Below are 19,430 nucleotides of genomic sequence, written 5' to 3'. Positions count from 1 at the left end.
TGTCACAAAAATTGTGACTCAGCAGCGATCTCGCTAGCGAGATCGCTATGTGTGACGGGGCCTTAAGGCTTATTACTACACTTATCACATTAACTGCATCAAGTTACATGAAATATCTCTGGGCCAATGTCCCAAGAAGCCCCAAAAGAGAATGGTGGTTCAGCAGTCATAATGCATTTATGTGAAAGTAGCTCTAGACATCCCCAATGTCAATGTGCTATGAAAGTTCCACAACTTATTCAACTGATAGAAAACACACTGACTCAAAAATTGAGTCTCTCTGACACTAAGTTTATTTATTTATTTTTTTTTTGGGGGGGGGGGGGGGGGGGGGGTCGGGTTAACACAGTAATGCCACAGGCAAAATTTTGCCTTACACAGAGCCCACTGAAGTCGATGAGTGATCAGTGTCATTCGGTAAGGTGTTGTTTCTAGAGAAGCAAGACTCTGAGGTACATGAGAATTGGTTTTCTGCCCTGCCCTTTAGACCCCCCCCCCCCCATGTCAGGCATCTATGTTGAGACCCATACGGGCTGCTCAGAAGGGATGCTCTTTTGACGTCTGGTGAATGGGAGCACATAAAGATAAACTCATAAAGCGTCTGGTTTGCTCAGGCATCTCCCTGTCACATGAGTTATGTCCCCCTGGGACATTGTAATGAAGTTAAAAAAAAAAAGTGAAAAAACAGAATTTTTGGGTTGCTTACCGTAAAATCTGTTTCTCGGAGCCTTCATTGGGGGACACAGAGACCATGGAGTGTAGGCTGCTGCCACTAGGAGGCTGACACTATGCACAAAAAAAGGTTAGCTCCTCCTCCGCAGTGTACACCCCACCGACCGGCAGGAAATTCCTCAGTTAGTGAGAAAGCAGTAGGAGAAGTAACAGAATAGATTGAAAACAGAACAAACAACTCAACTGTAACCAAATCAACCAAAGTAAGAACAGGAGTTGTAGAACATGGGAGGGTGCTGTGTCCCCCAATGAAGGCTCCGAGAAACAGATTTTACGGTAAGCAACCCAAAAATCCTGTTTTCTCGTTCGCCTTATTGGGGGACACAGAGACCATGGGACGTCCCAAAGCAGTCCCTGGGGTGGGAAACAAACTTCCATCAGGCCAGTGGACTCACCACCACTGCCTGCAGAATCCTTCTACCTAGGCTGGCGTCCGCCGAAGCGTAGGTGTGGACCCTGTAGAATTTCACAAACGTGTGAACCGAAGACCAGGTTGCAGCTTTGCAAAGCTGCAGCGCAGAGGCTCTGTGGCGTACCGCCCAGGAATCACCCACTGCTCGGGTAGAGTGCGCTCTGATTCCCGGAGGGGGCACTCGATGCTTAACCCGGTAGGCCTCCAAAATTGCCAATCTGATCCAGCGAGCAATAGTAGCTTTGGAAGCCGGGTGACCTTTCCGCGCCCCATCTGGAATGACGAAAAGAGAGTCTGTCTTTCGCAAGGAAGACGTCCTAGACAGACTCTCATCGCCCTGACCAGATCCAGCTTGTTCAGGGACCGCTCCCGGGGGTGAGATGGACTCGGACAGAAGGACGGCAGAACAATATCCTCATTGAGGTGAAAGGAGGACACCACCTTCGGAAGAAAAGAGGGCGGAGGCCGCAGAACTACCTTGTCCTGGTGAAGTACCAGGAAAGGAGAGCGGCAGGAAAGAGCTGCCAATTCCGACACACGCCGGATGGAGGTGATGGCCACCAGAAAGGCTACCTTCCAGGAGAGAAGGGAAAGGGAGACTTCTCTGAGAGGTTCAAAGGGAGAACCTTGCAGAACCTCAAGAACCAGATTAAGATCCCATGGATCCACGGGCGCTCGATACGGAGGAGCCGTGTGAGCTACGCCCTGAAGAAAGGTTTTGACCTGAGGGCGGGACGCCAAAGTCTTCTGAAATAAAATGGACAGCGCCGAAACTTGACCCTTCAAGGAACTGAGAGCAAGCCCCGCATCCAGCCCTGCCTGAAGAAACGCCAGAACTGAAAGGAGCGAAAAACACATAGGCGCAATGTTATTGGCCTCACACCAAGTGAAATAGGCCTTCCAAGTACGGTAGTAAATTTTGGAAGATGATGGCTTCCTGGCTCGGATCATGGCATGAATTACTTGACCGGAGAATCCTGCTTGTTTCAAAACCTCGGTCTCAACAGCCACGCCGTTAAATTGAGCGGCCGAGAATTGGGGTGGCAAATCGGACCTTGAGACAGCAGATCTGCCCTGTCTGGAAGCTTCCAGGGGGCGTCCGCGAGAAGGGTGACAATGTCTGCGAACCAAGACCTTCTGGGCCAATTCGGGGCGATGAGAATGACTGGGATTCCTTCTGCATTGCTCTTCTTCAACAGCTTGGGAAGAAGAGGCAGGGGAGGAAACAGGTAGGGGAGCTCGAACTGTGACCAAGGAATGGCCAGAGCGTCGGCGCCCACTGCGAGAGGATCTCGAGCTCTGGATACAAACTGTGGGACCTTCCTGTTGAGGCGAGTAGCTAGCAGATCTACGTCCGGGGTTCCCCAACGACTGCAGAGCTGAAGAAATACCTCCGGATGTAGGGACCACTCTCCTGCCGCGAGACCCTCGCGGCTGAGAAAGTCTGCGGCCCAGTTGTCTACGCCGGGAATGTGTACCGCGGAGATTGTCGGTACCGAAATCTCTGCCCACTGAAGGATCTTGGACACTTCTGCCAGGGCTGAGACACTCCGTGTCCCTCCTTGGCGGTTGACATATGCCACCGCTGTGGCATTGTCTGAATCCGGACAGGCAGGCCCCTGAGGAGCCTCTCCCAGTGGACGAAAACCAGATGGATCGCTCGTATCTCTAGGATGTTGATCGGCAGAGCAGATTCTTGAGTCGACCAACGACCCTGAACAGTGTGATTGCGCAACACTGCACCCCAACCGAGGAGGCTGGCATCCGTTGTTACAATCTGCCAGTGAACAGGAAGAAAAGACCACCCCAAGAGGATGAGAGGAGACGTCAACCACCAGTTGAGTGACCGCTTGATCCGGCATGAAAGACGAACAGGGCGATCCAGGGACAGAGGCGACCTGTTCCACCTCGACAGAATGGCGTGTTGGAGAGGTCTGGCGTGAAATTGGGCAAAGGGAACTGCCTCTATCACCGCCACCATCTTTCCCAGGACCCTCATAGCTGTTCGGAGGGACGGAAATCGTGTGGTCTGCAGCGATCGTACAGCCTGCTGCAGGGAGAGAATCTTCTCTTGTGGGAGAAAGACCCTTGACCGACGAGTGTCGAACAGTAGGCCCAGAAACACAAGACGTTGAGTAGGGACCAGACAGGACTTTTTCCTGTTGACGATCCACCCGAAATCGGAAAGAGTGTCCAGGACGATCGTCAAACTTAGGCGTGCCTGTTGGAAAGAGGGAGCTTTGATCAGAATATTGTCGAGGTACGGAAAAAGAACGAGACCTCTGATCCTCAACAAGGCCATCAACGCAACCATGGTCTTCGTGAAGACTCTGGGTGCGGTGGCGAGACCGAAGGGCAGCGTGACGAACTGGTAATGTTCCTGGCGAACCGCAAAACGCAGGAACTTCTGATGTCCGGAGAATATGGGAACATGTAGATCGGCATCTTGGATGTCTATTGAACACATGAATTCCTGCTCCTCCATGGAAGCGATTACCGAACGAACCGACTCCATCCGGAAGTGGCGAAGAAGGACTCTCTTGTTGAGCAGCTTGAGATCCAAGATGGGTCGGACCGCCCCGTCTTTTTTCGGCACAACAAACAGGTTTGAATAAAACCCTGTAAACTGTTCCGATTCTGGAACGGGCACAATCACCCCGGAACTGAGGAGAGTGTCGATGGCCGTAAAGAACCCCGGGATCAAAGCTGGATCTGTTGGAGGACGGGATTCGAAGAAACGATCCCGTGGAAGAGAGACGAACTCTGTCTTGTATCCTGACCCAAGCGTCCTCTACTGAGGCCAGCCAGACGTCCTTGAAGAACAGGAGTCGACCTCCCAATTGGAAGGGACCCTGGGGAGTCCGAGTATAGTCATGCTGATGTGGGCCGTCCAGATCCGGATCTGGATGGTCTGCCCTGCGAAGAGTGGGAGCGCCAGGAGGGAGTGGGTCTGAAGGAAACCTTCTTCCTATCTTGGCGTGCCTGCGGTCTTTGTTGGTTGGAGGAGATCTCCGCCGTATTGAAACGGCGGTAAGCCCGAAAGGGTCGAAACTGACGCCTCAGTGGGGGTCTGTGAGGCTTGGACTGAGGCAGGAGAGAACTCGTGCCACCGGTGGCGTCCTTAATAATTTTGGTCCAATTGGGATCCAAAGAGGCGCCCTCCCTGAAAAGGCAGATTAGTAAGAGACTTTTTAGAAGACAGGTCCGCCTGCCAGGCCTTGAGCCAAATTGTACGTCGGATTGCCACAACGTTACTTGACGCCTGAACTGCGCAGGATGCGGCATCCAAAGAAGCAGAAAGCAGATAATCCCCCGCATGGGAAATCTGATTGGCAAGATCGGCCAATCGATCTGGTTGTGCTTTCTCTAGGATGCCCTGACGAAGATCCTCTGCCCAAGTGGCTATGGCTTTTGTTGCCCAAGATGAAGCAAAAATTGGGCATACCGCCGTCGAAGCCGCTTCGAAGGCAGACTTTGCTAGGGATTCTATGATCTTATCATTAGAATCCTTAAGGCTAAGTGCACACGTTGCAGAAAATTTCTGCACAAAAACCTGAATCCCTTCCCAGAAACCGCACCTATTTTTCCGCGGCGGTTTTTGTGCGTTTTTTGCGCGTTTTTGATGCGTTTTTTACCGCAGCGGTTTCTAAAAGCATGGGAGAAACCTAAACCGCGGAAAAAACCGCAAAATTAATGTGCATGCTGCGGTTTTTACCGCGATGCGGTTTTTTCGCGGTAAAAAACGCATCAATGTGCACAAAATGTGCAAAATGCATAGAAATGACTGTGCACCTTATTTTTAGCGGTTTTATAGTGAAAACCGCGGTAAAAACCGCTAAAAAAAGCTGTGTGTGAACACAGCCTAGAGACGCCACGCCTGAAAGCGGGAGAACCGTGTTATTAGAAAGCCTGGACACGGGCGGATCGACCGAGGGAGAGGCAGACCAGTTGTCCGTGAGCTCTTTAGCAAACGGATACAGAACGCCGAGACGCTTCCCTCATTGAAAGCGTCTGGTCGGATCCCCTCTATCCCTGGTAAAAATCTTTCCAAACTCGGAATGTAAAGGGAATACCCTGGAGGGTGTTTCCTCCCGTCTGAACGAAACCTCCTGATCTGAGGATTTCGCAGGGGGGTCAGCAATGTCAAAGGTCTGATGGATCGCTGCAATGAGGTTCTGCACAGTAACCCTCATGTTCGCATCCTGGTCCGAATCCAGCTCTAAGATCCCCTCAGCTGACCTGTCCGAGAGCGCTTCACCTGACTCGGGAGAGGAGGCCCGGGAGGGAGGCTGCCGAGAAGGACTATGTGGTGACATGGGGCGAGGAGAGGATTCAGGCTGGGGATCCTGCCTGGGTCTTTTGCGACTAACGCTGGCCGACTCAGATGGAACCTCTTGAGGCCTGCTGGACCCTGTAGAGGTGTCCAGGGGCAATTTATCCAGGACGGCTACTAGGGACTGAGACACCCTGGTGAGGTCTTCCACTGACTGTGATAGAGATGAGGCCCAGCCAGGCATGGGGGGTTCACTCTCGCCTGGGGCCCTAGATGGCTCCTGGGCGGCATCAGGTTGAATAGGATTGCTACAATCCAGGTAGAGGGAAGTGGACTGACCTGATGGACGTTTGCGATTGCAAGAAGAGCATGCAAAGAACTTGACGAGAGTGCAGGAGGGAGCCGCAGGGCGGTTACGGTCAGATTTGGAGTTAGACATAGTGAAACCTGAGGTAGTGCCGGAAGGTTGGGGGACAGGGTGCAGAGAAGGGTGTCAGCCTGCGGATGCAGAGCTACTCACGGTCCGGTGACCCCAGAGACTAAGGTATCCACCTCTCTGCAGCTGCAGGTCAGAGCGATATCCGGCTGACAGGCCCAGGGAGCGATATCCGGCTGCCAGGGGCGTCCGGCTGTGCGGCTGCAAGATGGCGACAGCCTGAGAGGAATCAGGGAAAAACGCGCTCCCAGGGGAAGGAGGGCGGGGCTAACCGTCTGCTGAAAACGGCACCGCCCCTGGCCAGGAACAGGCTGAGAAGAGCGGTGGGAGGGCCTGGAACGGGCGGGAGAGAAGCCCGCTTAGTAGAAAGGGGCGGGGGGCGTGGCCGCGATACAGGAGTAGGCCCGAACTGAAGCCAGGGCCTAAATTAATCGCGGCGGCCGTCTGTCAGCACAGGGGCGGCGCGGAGGAACCGCAACATGAGCGCTGCCGGGGAAAAGACCCCTGTCCGGGATAGGGACAGCGGCTGACCGCATAAAAAAGGGTGCCTGGAGGCGCGGGACGGCCACGGAGACCCACAGTGCTACCATCTCTCCTGACCAAGTCCCGAGTGGGGATCTAATACCCTGTCCCGGGTCCGAACTCTTTCAGGTACCTTCTGTGAAGCTTGTCTGCGTCTCATCCGATCGACAGGCTCTGGCAGGCGAGTGGGTGGGAGACGGACGACCAGGACTCTCAGAAAGGCCGACACATATGCATGTTGGCGTCCGCCCGGAAGGCTGCTGGTCCTGGTGCAGAGAGCTGCAAGGATACGGGGCGGCCTTATGCACCGTACTCGCAGCCTCTTCGTGGGACTACAGAGGTGACTATTCACCCTGTATCCCTCCGGCGAAACCTGAAAAGGAACGACACACATCGAGGTAGATATGGGTCTAATGAAAGACCCGTGTCCACCTCCTACTGACACTAAGCTAAACTGAGGAATTTCCTGCCGGTTGGTGGGGTGTACACTGCGGAGGAGGAGCTAACCTTTTTTTGTGCATAGTGTCAGCCTCCTAGTGGCAGCAGCATACACCCCATGGTCTCTGTGTCCCCCAATAAGGCGAACGAGAAAATTGTTTATAAAAAATCGCTAAATAAGTAAAAAAAAAAAAAAAAAATTTGGGAAGCCCACGCATTAACAAAGAATTAACCCCTTAAAATAACTACAACTCCCAAATTTTGCACACAAACCCTCATTTAATTATTAGTTAAGGACATATAAAAAAAAAAAACTTGAAATGAAATGCTTTACTGAATGTAAACCATGTGTCATTTCATGTCGGGTTCGGGAATGATTTGAGAGAAGCCGGCAATTTAATTAGCGGCTATTCTGCTATGAAGAAGTCTGTGAAATAAATATATATATATATTTATGTCACAATGACGTGTGTGTATATATAGATATACACTCACTGGCCACTTTATTAGGTACACCTGTCCAACTGTGTGTTAAGACTTAATTTCTAATCAGCCAATCACATGGCGGCAACTCAGTGCATTTAGGCATGTAGACATGGTCAAGACAATCTCCTGCAGTTCAAACCGAGCATCAGTATGGGGAAGAAAGGTGATTTGAGTGCCTTTGAACGTGGCATGATTGTTGGTGCCAGAAGGGCTGGTCTGAGAATTTCAGAAACTGCTGATCTACTGGGATTTTCACGCACAACCATCTCTAGGGTTTACAGAGAATGGTCCGAAAAAGAAAAAAAATCCAGTGAGCGGCAGTTCTGTGGCCGGAAATGCCATGTTGATGCCAGAGGTCAGAGGAGAATGGGCAGACTGGTTCGAGCTGATAGAAAGGCAACAGTGACTCAAATTGCCACCCGTTACAACCAAGGTAGGCAGAAGAGCATCTCTGAACGCACAGTGCGTCGAACTTTGAGGCAGATGGGCTACAGCAGCAGAAGACCACACTGGGTACCACTCCTCTCAGCTAAGAACAGGAAACTGAGGCTACAATTTGCACAAGCTCATCGAAATTGGACAGTAGAAGATTGGAAAAACGTTGCCTGGTCTGATGAGTCTCGATTTCTGCTGCGACATTCGGATGGTAGGGTCAGAATTTGGCGTAAACAACATGAAAGCATGGATCCATCCTGCCTTGTATCAACGGTTCAGGCTGGTGGTGGTGGTGTCATGGTGTGGGGAATTTTTTCTGGGCACTCTTTGGGCCCCTTGGTACCAATTGAGCATCGTTGCAACGCCACAGCCTACCTGAGTATTGTTGCTGACCATGTCCATCCCTTTATGACCACAATGTACCCAACATCTGATGGCTACTTTCAGCAGGATAATGCGCCATGTCATAAAGCTCGAATCATCTCAGATTGGTTTCTTGAACATGACAATGAGTTTACTGTACTCAAATGGCCTCCTCAGTCACCAGATCTCAATCCAATAGAGCATCTTTGGGATGTGGTGGAACGGGAGATTCGCATCAGGGATGTGCAGCCGACAAATCTGCGCCAACTGTGTGATGCCATCATGTCAATATGGTCCAAAATCTCTGAGGAATGCTTCCAGCACCTTGTTGAATCTCTGCCACGAAGAATTGAGGCAGTTCTGAAGGCAAAAGGGGGTCCAACCCCTTACTAGCATGGTGTACCTAATAAAGTGGCCAGTGAGTGTATATACACAGTGGGGCAAAAAAGTATTTAGTCAGTCAGCAATAGTGCAAGTTCCACCACTTAAAAAGATGAGAGGCGTCTGTAATTTACATCATAGGTAGACCTCAACTATGGGAGACAAACTGAGATAAAAAAAATCCAGAAAATCACATTGTCTGTTTTTTTTTCATTTTATTTGCATATTATGGTGGAAAATAAGTATTTGGTCAGAAACAAAATTTCATCTCAATACTTTGTGATATATCCTTTGTTGGCAATGACAGAGGTCAAACGTTTTCTGTAAGTCTTCACAAGGTTGCCACACACTGTTGTTGGTATGTTGGCCCATTCCTCCATGCAGATCTCCTCTAGAGCAGTGATGTTTTTGGCTTTTCGCTTGGCAACACGGACTTTCAACTCCCTCCAAAGGTTTTCTATAGGGTTGAGATCTGGAGACTGGCTAGGCCACTCCAGGACCTTGAAATGCTTCTTACGAAGCCACTCCTTCGTTGCCCTGGCGGTGTGCTTTGGATCATTGTCATGTTGAAAGACCCAGCCACGTTTCATATTCAATGCCCTTGCTGATGGAAGGAGGTTTGCACTCAAAATCTCACGATACATGGCCCCATTCATTCTTTCATGTACCCGGATCAGTCGTCCTGGCCCCTTTGCAGAGAAACAGCCCCAAAGCATGATGTTTCCACCACCATGCTTTACAGTAGGTATGGTGTTTGATGGATGCAACTCAGTATTCTTTTTCCTCCAAACACGACAAGTTGTGTTTCTACCAAACAGTTCCAGTTTGGTTTCATCAGACCATAGGACATTCTCCCAAAACTCCTCTGGATCATCCAAATGCTCTCTAGCAAACTTCAGACGGGCCCGGACATGTACAGGCTTAAGCAGTGGGACACGTCTGGCACTGCAGGATCTGAGTCCATGGTGGCGTAGTGTGTTACTTATGGTAGGCCTTGTTACATTGGTCCCAGCTCTCTGCAGTTCATTCACTAGGTCCCCCCGCGTGGTTCTGGGATTTTTGCTCACCGTTCTTGTGATCATTCTGACCCCACGGGGTGGGATTTTGCGTGGAGCACCAGATCGAGGGAGATTATCAGTGGTCTTGTATGTCTTCCATTTTCTAATTATTGCTCCCACAGTTGATTTCTTCACTCCAAGCTGGTTGGCTATTGCAGATTCAGTCTTCCCAGCCTGGTGCAGGGCTACAATTTTGTTTCTGGTGTCCTTTGACAGCTCTTTGGTCTTTACCATAGTGGAGTTTGGAGTCAGACTGTTTGAGGGTGTGCACAGGTGTCTTTTTATACTGATAACAAGTTTAAACAGGTGCCATTACTACAGGTAATGAGTGGAGGAAAGAGGAGACTCTTAAAGAAGAAGTTACAGGTCTGTGAGAGCCAGAAATCTTGATTGCTTGTTTCTGACCAAATACTTATTTTCCACCATAATATGCAAATAAAATGAAAAAAAAACAATGTGATTTTCTGGATTTTTTTTTCTCAGTTTGTCTCCCATAGTTGAGGTCTACCTATGATGTAAATTACAGACGCCTCATCTTTTTAAGTGGTGGAACTTGCACTATTGCTGACTGACTAAATACTTTTTTGCCCCACTGTATATAGATATATATATATATATCTATATATATAATGTGTCTATCTATTCTTTCTTTCTTTATTAAACCTGTCAGTGTGAGTTTACTGTATCGTGCACTGAATTGCCGGTTTTCTAAAAGACACCGGGTGCGTATTTCTCGTGTGGTCCGTGTGTAATCCGTATTTTTGCGCACCCATAGACTTGCATTGGCGTACTATGGGCGTAGTACGCTGACAATCGCAGCATGCTGTGATTGGCACGGACCGTAGAATACGCCCGAGAAATATACGGCTGTTGGGAGCTGCCCCATAGAGAATAATTGGTCCGTGTGTAATGCGTGCTTTTAACGCCTCTTACTCGTCCGTATTCCTCGCCAGTGTGACCCCGGCCAATTAAAGTTGCGGATATAGAAGACAGGAACAGACGAAACAACTGCAGATATGTGTATAATCTGCAGGTTAACAGCGTTATATTTCTGGTGATGGGTTCCCTTTAACCCCTTAATGTCTATGGACGTGCAGAGTCCGTCATGGCAGGAGGTAACTTCCCGCACCATGACGGACTCTGCACATCCTGCCTTTGAACTGTCACTGCGTGTAAACACGCAGTTTCAGTTCAGTGCCAACAACTGTCTATGACAGTTGAGAAGCACAGGAAGGGGGTCGGTCCCTGCACCCACAGTGCTGTGATTGGTCGGTCGATCTGAAAGACCAAACAGCAGTGATGAGCAGAAGCTGAAATTTGAGCCTCTCCTTGCCTGATCAGTGGGAGCTCAGCGCTGCAGTGGCTGAGCTTCTGCACTGACAGCTAGGAGCGGTGCCCCCTGCCGCCCCTGGCTGTTAACCCCCTCACTGCTGCGATCGAGCGTGATCACAGTGTTCAGAGGGGGAGGCAGAGGGTAGGGGGCTCCATCTGCCTCAGGTCGGCGTCCCTGCGATGTAATCGCAGGGCACGACCTGTGCCATGATGACCCGGAGGTGTCATAACAACCTCCGGGTCATTTACCTACGGAGAGCTGGTGAGATCATGTGCGTCAGCAGCTTTCAGCATAAGTATAATGCATTACAATGCTGGAGCACTGTAATGTATTATACCTAAAGTGAAAGTCCCATAAAGAGACAAGGTAAAAAAAAAAAACATTTTTAAAAAAAATATGTAAAAAAAATTAGTAAAAAATAATATAAAAAATCCCTTAACAATTTTATGTAAAAAAAAAAAACAAAAAAAACACGTTTGGTATCGCCACGTCCGTAAAAATCCCATCTATAAAAGTGTCACCCTAGTTAACCCCTTCAGTGAACGCCATAAAAAAACCAAAGCACAAAAAAGTAGCGAATTATACTTTTTCCAAGCAGTATCATCATACCGCTTGGAAAAAGTGCAATAACACGCGATCAAAAACACGAATATAAATAAACATGGTACCGCTGAAAACGTCATCTTGTCACGCAAAAAACGAGCCGCCACACAGCATCATCAGCGAAAAAGTAAAAAAGTTATAGCTCGCAGAATAACGTGATGCAAAAATATTTTTTCTATAAAAGTTTTTGTGTAAAAAAACACCAAAACGTAAAAAAAAGATATAAATGAGGTATCGCTGTAATCGTAGTGACCCGAAGAATAAAGCTGCCATACTAATTTTACCACATGCGGAACGGAGGGGGGGAAAAAAAGCATTCCTAAATTGCCGGTTTTTGTTCATTCAAAAAATGAACAGAAAAATCAGAATAGAAAGCGATCAAAAAACGTTATGTGCCCAAAAATGGTACCAATAAAAACGTCAGCTCTTCCTGCAAAAATCAAGCCCACACGACTCTCGGCCGAAATATGGAAAAATTATAGCTCATTGAAGATCATTTTTGTGGAAAAAAACATGATTTTTTAATTTTCACTGCTCTGCATTATAAACTTCTGTGAAGCACTTGGGGGGGATCTAGTTTCCAAAATGGGGTCACTTGTGGGGGTTCTCTACTGTTTTGGCACATTAGGGGCTCTGCAAACGCAACATGATGCCTGTAGAACATTCCATCAAAGTCTGCATTCCAAAACTGCGCTCCTGCCCTTCTGAGCTCTGCCATGTGCCCAAACAGTAGATCCACTCCACATATGGGGTATCGGCGTACTCAGGACAAATTGCATCACAACTTTTGGGGTCCTATTTCTCCTGTTACCCTTGTGAAAATAAAAATGTGTGGGCAAAAAGATCATTTTTGTGGAAAAAAAGATTTTATTTTCATGGCTCTACGTTATAAACTTCTGTGCAGCACTTGGGGGTTCAAAGTTCTCAACACACATCTAGATAAGCTCCTTGGGGGTCTAGTTTCCAAAATGGGGTCACTTGTGGAGGGTTTCCACTGTTTAGGCACATCAGGGGCTCTCCAAATGCGACATGGCGTCCAATCTCAATTCCAGCCAAAAAAAGTCAAATGGCACTCGTTCCCTTCCGAGCTCTGCCATGCACCCAAATAGTAATTTACCCCCACATATGGGGTATCAGCGTACTCAGGACAAATTGCACAATAACTTTTGGGGTCCTGTTACTCTTAGGAAAATAAAAATTGGGGGTGAAAAGATCATTTTTATGGAAAAAATATGATTTTTTAATTTTTACGGCTCTACGTTATAACCTTCTGTGAAGCACTTGGGGGTTCGAAGTGCTCAGCACACATTTAGATAAGTTCTTTGGGGGGTCTAGTTTGCAAAATGGGGTCACTTCTGGGGGGGGGGTTTCCACTGTTTAGGTACATCAGGGGCTCTCCAAACGCGACATGGCATCCGCTCTCGATTCCAGCCAGTTTGACATTCAAAATCTCAAATGATGCTCCTTCCCTTCTGAGCTCTGCCGTGCGCCTAAAGATTGGTCTTCCTCCACACATGGGGTATCGGTGTACTCAGGAGAAATTGCACAACAAATATTGTGGTTCATTTTCTCCTGAAACCCTTGACAAAATAAAAAAAAATTGTGTCCAAATAAAAATTTTTGAGAAAAAAGTTAAATGTTCATTTTTTTCCTTCCACATTGCTTCAATTCTTTTGAAGTACCTAAACGGTTAATAAACTTCTTGAACACCTTGAGGGGTGCAGTTTTTAGAATGGTGTCACTTTTGGGTATTTTCTGTTATATTGACCCCCCTAACTCACTTCAAATGTGAGGTGGTCCCTTAAAAAAAAATGGTTCTGTAAATTTTATCACAAATATTCCCATAAATTATGGATACATCAATATCACCTCAAACTCTAGAAACAATGTAACAACACACACTTCTCCTAGCTAATTATAGCAGAAAAAAAACACGTTTTTAAGAGAAAAAGTATAAACAATTTTATTGAATTATGTTAAAATTACACCAATAAACAGAGTTCCCCACTAAGCAGGCATGTAACATGGGGTTAATCCAAAATAAATGGCACAGAGGGAAATACAATTTTAAATGGCTGAAGACATATACTATCGGCCTGCAAGTGTCCTAACAAAAATGCATTGTGTTACAGTGCTGACATATATATAATGCAGACCTTTTAACTACACTTAAATAGGCTCACTGCATAACCCAACAAAGTACAAAGTGCTTATAGTGCAAGTCAGGCTAAATATAACCTAACCAAAGTACGTCCTGTAAACTTATGAAAAAACTCCAGTGCTAGCAAGATATGCAATACAAACTGGCTACTAAGTATAAGCCCACTACATGTAGACAATTATATACTGCTGCCAGTACTTAAAATGTGACCCAGACAAAATGCCTGCGATTAAAGCTGTGCACTGTATTTACATCTGGCCGTGTAAACAAGGATTCCCCTGGCCTGCCGCCTCAACGCGCGTTTCACAGCTTCTTCCTCTACACTCTGTTTATTGGTGTAATTTTAACATAATTCAATAAAATTGTTTATACGTTTTCTCTTTTGTAAATTTTGTTGGAAAAATGAGAAATCGCTGGTCAACTTCTAACCCTTATAACTTCCTAAGAAAAAAAAATTTTGGTTCCAAAATTGTGCTGATGTAAAGTAGACATGTGGGAAATGTTATTTATTAACTATTTTTCGTGACATATCTCTCTGATTTAAGGGCATATAAATTAAAAGTTTGAAAATTGCAAAATTTTTAACATTTTCACCATATTTCCATTTTTTTCATAAACGCAAGTCATATCGAAGAAATTTTACCACTAACATGAAGTACAATATGTCACGAAAAAACTATCTCAGAATCAGCGGGATCCGTTGAAGCGTTCCAGAGTTATAACCACATAAATTGACAGTGGTCCGATTTCAAAATTAAGGCCTGGTCTTTAACCTACAAAATGGCTTGGTCGTTAAGGGGTTAAGTAGTTTATCTTACGAAACACAGAGGTGTTCAAACAGCCACAGGTAAGGGTGTGTGCACACGCTGCAGATTCTGCTGCGGATTGATCCGCAGGTGAAAAGACCTGCGGTTTATCACCTCTACAATGGAGGAGATGGTAAACCGCAGCGGAATCCGCAGAAAGAATTGACATGTCAATTCTTTCTGCGGATTAGAAACCGCGGAAAAATCCGCAGCATCTGCACTGCGGTTTCCATTTCCCATAGGATATTATGGTACTGTACACCGCAGCAGAAACTGCTGTGGATCTGCAGGGCCAAAACCGCTGCGGAGCCGCAGCAGAATCCGCAGCGTGTGCACACACCCTTAATGTTCTGGTTTAGGTTACATACAAACATGCTCGGATAACACGTTATCAGCGTATCTTGGGCGTGCACGAATCTGTGGCTCAATGAATATAGTATCCGTGCACGCCCAAGATACACGGATAACACCTGAGAACGCTCGCTCATGACTAGTTATAACCTCTGAGATATATATATTTATATATATAATTCTCCATAATGGTTGGTTTTCCCAACCCATTTGTTTTCTCAGGTAATTGACTTTGCACTTTTGACACGTTAAGCATTGAACTTATGGATTGTAAGTGGTGTCCATACACACATTCCCACTACCCTGTATCTATGATACGAGTTATTTTCATATCGTTTTAGCTGTACTATTGTGTCTAATAAGACTATTTTTCATGCTGTTGAGGATTTTGAGGACATTTTACATTAACCTTTACGAAGGGTAGCAATATATACAGAAACACATACAAGGATTCTATATGTGCTGATGCTGTTTCATGACATAAGTGTAATTTATTTCCTGAAGCCAAAGTGTTAAACTATGTTGTCAGTGGAGTTGTGCAATTTGGACCCAAGTCTAGCAAGTGGATGGAGCCCTGCCAACCACCTCCTACCTGCTGGCATCCAAGGCTCTTCTTTTGACTAGTCAGGAGAGGAGCCCAGGTTTCCAGCAGTTATCAGGTGCTTCTCAGGACTCCAGTCCAGCAGCCACAGAATACTAGCCTCGCTGCTGGTCTAGAGTCCTCCAAATTAATTGCTAATCACAAAGTTCCTATGGTCTGTGTATGCTGCAGTTTTTCAGCTAGTATTTGTGTACAGAAAAAACAATTAAAGTTCAAGAAAAGTAGATATTTACAGAAATACTCTTATGCCTACTGTTTTTTAAACACTGCAGAAATTAACCTAGATGAGACAGTGAGATTCAGATTGGCTTCTTTTAACCACAAGAGAATTTGACAAATGTACTAAACTCATTCTGCCCAAACAAAATGCATTTATTTTCTCTTAGAACACAGCAGTCTTTTCTTGTAGGCCATGTTTGCCTAAGGCCTGTTTCAGACTTCTGTTTTTTTGGGTCAGTTAAAATCCGCCAAAATGGCGGAAAGCGGATCCGTTGGTAACTGCTGTGAACGGATGCCACAAAAAAAACGATCCAACGGATGGCCATCCGTCAAGATCCGCCGGTAAAGCCACTCAATGGGGAAAAAAACGGATCCGCCAAAAAAAAATGGCGGATCCATTTTTTTCAAAAACCAGCGGATTTTGACTGATTGTCAAAAACAGAAGTGTGAAACAGGCCTAAGATGTCAACAGCACTGCCAAGTTTTCCAGTTCACGGATGTTTCGGGACAACGCAGACTGTCAGTTCCCTTAAGAGTCTTTCCAGTTGTTTTTGCTGCATCTTTGGTCCATGGTTTCAAGCAGATGGCTTCCAAACAATGACACCAGAAGATTGAACATGACACCTTACTGATTCAAGATTTCCAAACCCTGAAATGGTTTAAAGAAGTGACAAAAGAGGGAACATGTGCACAGTAATGTTTTGACATAGATCAGGGGTCTCAAACTCGGCAGAGTAAATGGGCCGCACAAAAAAATAAAAATTTGAGCTGGTGGGCCGCATTCCTTTCAGACTTAGTTCACCTCGTACACACACGGCTGCGCTACATCCACCCTGTAAACCCCTCCTGACCTCACACAAACTTACCTTCATCCAGCACCATGACAGACAGCAGTGTCCTGCATAACCATACACTGAGGCCTCTGATCATGTGACCCCTGACTCCTCCCCTCCTGTGACCTCATCCCAGGTCCTGTGCACACAGAACAGCCATCACACGCTCCTCCACCTGCCTCAGGGAGTGAGACGTGGTGCACCGCGGGCCGCAGATGCCTGCCTCAGGGGCCGCACGCGGCCCACGTATTTGAGACCTCTGACATAGTAACATTAAAGGGGTTGTCTGGTATTATGCCCTCCAGGCCATGGGGATTTTCCAAGACCATGAGTGATGAGCATGTGATTGCAGGTATATGATTTGCATACACTGTCACGTGCTGACTAGATGGGTGCACACTCGCTCAATGCAAGTGTATTGAGCGAGTGTAAAGTGGCAAGAAAGTCTGCTTGGAATGTGGCTGGAGAGTCAAAGCGCAATGTGAAGATTCCTTATTCTGCAGTCAAAGTGACTAAGGCTAGATAAGGCTAAGTTCACACTTGCATTTGGGTTGAGTGTGTAGGGCTGCGTACTTCCTCCCTTAAGCTCCACCTACTTATGTACTTCTGCATGCGTCCTGCGTACCTATCTTTTATGGTTTACTGCTCATGTGTAGCGATATCACTACTACAGTGGGGCATCTCACTAAAGGACTGTGTGCAGATATCACACTCCTACAGGGAGAGATAAGTTCCTTTTACATTTAGCGATGCAACAGCGATCCGACCCGGTCAGGATCGCTGGTGCATTGCTAAATGATCGCTAGTGAGCTTTCACACAGAAAGACCTCACAGCGATGCAGCAGCGACGCAGCGCACGATACTCACCTTTCACACACAGCGATCCTGGCGTCCTCCCGCCCGCCTCCACGCGTCGCTCGTCTCAGCAGGCAGCGCCTGACGAGAAGTGGAGCCGCTCGATCTCACGCGATCAGTGACGGACAGCGGGGGAGCCGGTCGGAGGTAAGTATCACACATAGCGATATCGCTATAACGTCACAAAATCAGTGACGTTTTAGCGATATCGCTATGTCTAAGACCCCCTATATTTTACAAATAGTTTTTTGCTCACTATTACAGGGGTGTGCACATAGATCATAGGTATTTTTTATAATATATGTGTATATACTTATATATTCTCACTACTAATAGTTACATATCCCTGGAATTTTTTTATATGTATCAATGCAATATGGGTCTAATATACATATAATGTAAAACTACTGCAGGGATGTATAACTCCACATGTATAGATCTTTCTTCCTCTGTACATGACACTATTGTTAACAAATGGCAGTCTGAGGCGTAAGGGTACGTTTCCATGTTCAGTACTTGCTGTGGATTGGACGTTGCGTCCAATTCGCAGCATCCAGAAGTTACAGCATAGTGGAGGGGATTTTATGAAATCCCATCTCCACTATGCGTACTAAGACACAGGTGGCAGACCTGTGTAACCGGACGTGCGGTGCGTCTTTCTAGACTGCAACATGCTTTTATCGAGTCTACTGTATAGCATGCAGTGATTCCACCTGGTTCAATGAACACATGCGGAATCACCACACATACAAAGCCAGCATCGCTCTGCACGGAGCAGGCATGTGCTGCAGCTTCCTGAACGTGGACGCATACCCTTAATGTACGTGCCCACCACAATCGAACTAGCACCGCTTTGGACGTAGCACATGTTCTCTGCGTCCAGTGCTGTCTCCTATTGATCCACAAGCTCGCTGCCCACGACCAGGAATTGCTGCATTTTTTACTGTGTATTCATGCAGCATCAATCACACGGCCAGATGTTACAGCATAGTGACGATATATGCAGTCCAGAGCGCTGCTACACCCGGATCATACACAAATGGTGAACGCGGGATTTCTGGAAGTCCCATCCATTACGCTGTAACATCTGGCCGCTGCATAAAACGCCATTTTTTTTAAAGTCTCCATGTGTTAACCTGGTACACAAGGGGCAGACGTGACCGCGCCTCATAAAAGCTAGTAATGCTCACACAATGAACCGCTCCTACTGATGCAGAGGAGCCCGGTTTAAGGGCTGTACCCAGAGGGGGAGCAGCCTCTATACACCGGGCAGGGGTCCGCCACTGTAGAGCCGCTCTCTGAAGGCACACGCGGCACAGGCCGCCATCACGGCTCCCAGCTCTCTCACACATGTGGGTGGCCCTTAGAAGGGCCTTTGGGTTATAGATCGCTCTCCACGTCCGTCTCCGGGCTTAGTACTCCTGGGATTGCTGCGTGCTCTTCTTCCCGCCCTTTCCTGAGGTGGGCGCGGAGCTTCCCGTCTTCTTGGGCAGCAGCACGGCCTGGATGTTGGGCAGGACGCCTCCCTGGGCGATGGTCACGCCGCCCAGCAGCCTATTCAGCTCCTCGTCGTTGCGCACGGCCAGCTGCAAATGGCGCGGAATAATGCGGGTCTTCTTGTTGTCTCGGGCCGCATTTCCCGCTAGTTCCAGGATCTCGGCAGTGAGATATTCCAACACGGCCGCCAGATAAACGGGAGCGCCGGCGCCAACCCGCTCGGCATAGTTGCCCTTGCGGAGGAGTCTGTGAACACGTCCCACAGGAAACTGAAGCCCGGCACGAGAAGAGCGAGTTTTAGCCTTCGCCCGAGCTTTGCCGCCACCTTGCTTGCCACGTCCCGACATGTTGCTCGTCAAGTAGAAGTCCTTCTCCAAAGAAAATTGCCTCGACTATAATCGCTCTGCGCCGCCGCCTCCATTTTTATACAGTCACCTGCGCCTGTGATTGGTTGTTTTTCAAGTCAGCCAATGAATCTTATTAATTTAAAAATAACCAATCAGAATGAAAGCTTTAGCGGTCACGTGATTGCCAGCCAGAGGCGTTGCAGTTTTAGCTTCCCGCTGGCGCCGCCTGTCGTGACGTCATCTGCCATCGCAGACGAAGCAACGCGAGAACCAGGTCACGTGACATGC

General features: G+C 47.5%; 1 protein-coding gene across 1 annotated transcript; it reads right to left on the bottom strand.

Moving 5' to 3' along the window:
* Positions 1 to 18,653: 18,653 nt before the first annotated feature.
* Positions 18,654 to 19,204, bottom strand: LOC141097059 (histone H2AX-like). Its single transcript, XM_073584018.1, has one exon. The coding sequence runs from the start codon at positions 19,140 to 19,142 to the stop codon at positions 18,711 to 18,713; it is 432 nt and encodes a 143-aa protein (XP_073440119.1). The 5' UTR covers positions 19,143 to 19,204; the 3' UTR covers positions 18,654 to 18,710.
* Between the last annotated feature and the right edge of the window lie 226 nt (positions 19,205 to 19,430).

The sequence above is a fragment of the Dendrobates tinctorius genome, unplaced genomic scaffold (assembly GCF_039654945.1).
Source record: "Dendrobates tinctorius isolate UK_male_01 unplaced genomic scaffold, ASM3965494v1 ptg000083l, whole genome shotgun sequence".
NCBI lineage: Eukaryota > Metazoa > Chordata > Amphibia > Anura > Dendrobatidae > Dendrobates > Dendrobates tinctorius.
The sequence above is the reverse complement of the archived record's forward strand: the minus strand, read 5'-3'. Positions and strand labels throughout refer to the sequence as shown.

Excerpts from the sequence above, each read along its gene's own strand:
- LOC141097059 (XM_073584018.1), bottom strand. The coding sequence starts at position 19,142 with ATGTCGGGACGTGGCAAGCAAGGTGGCGGCAAAGCTCGGGCGAAGGCT.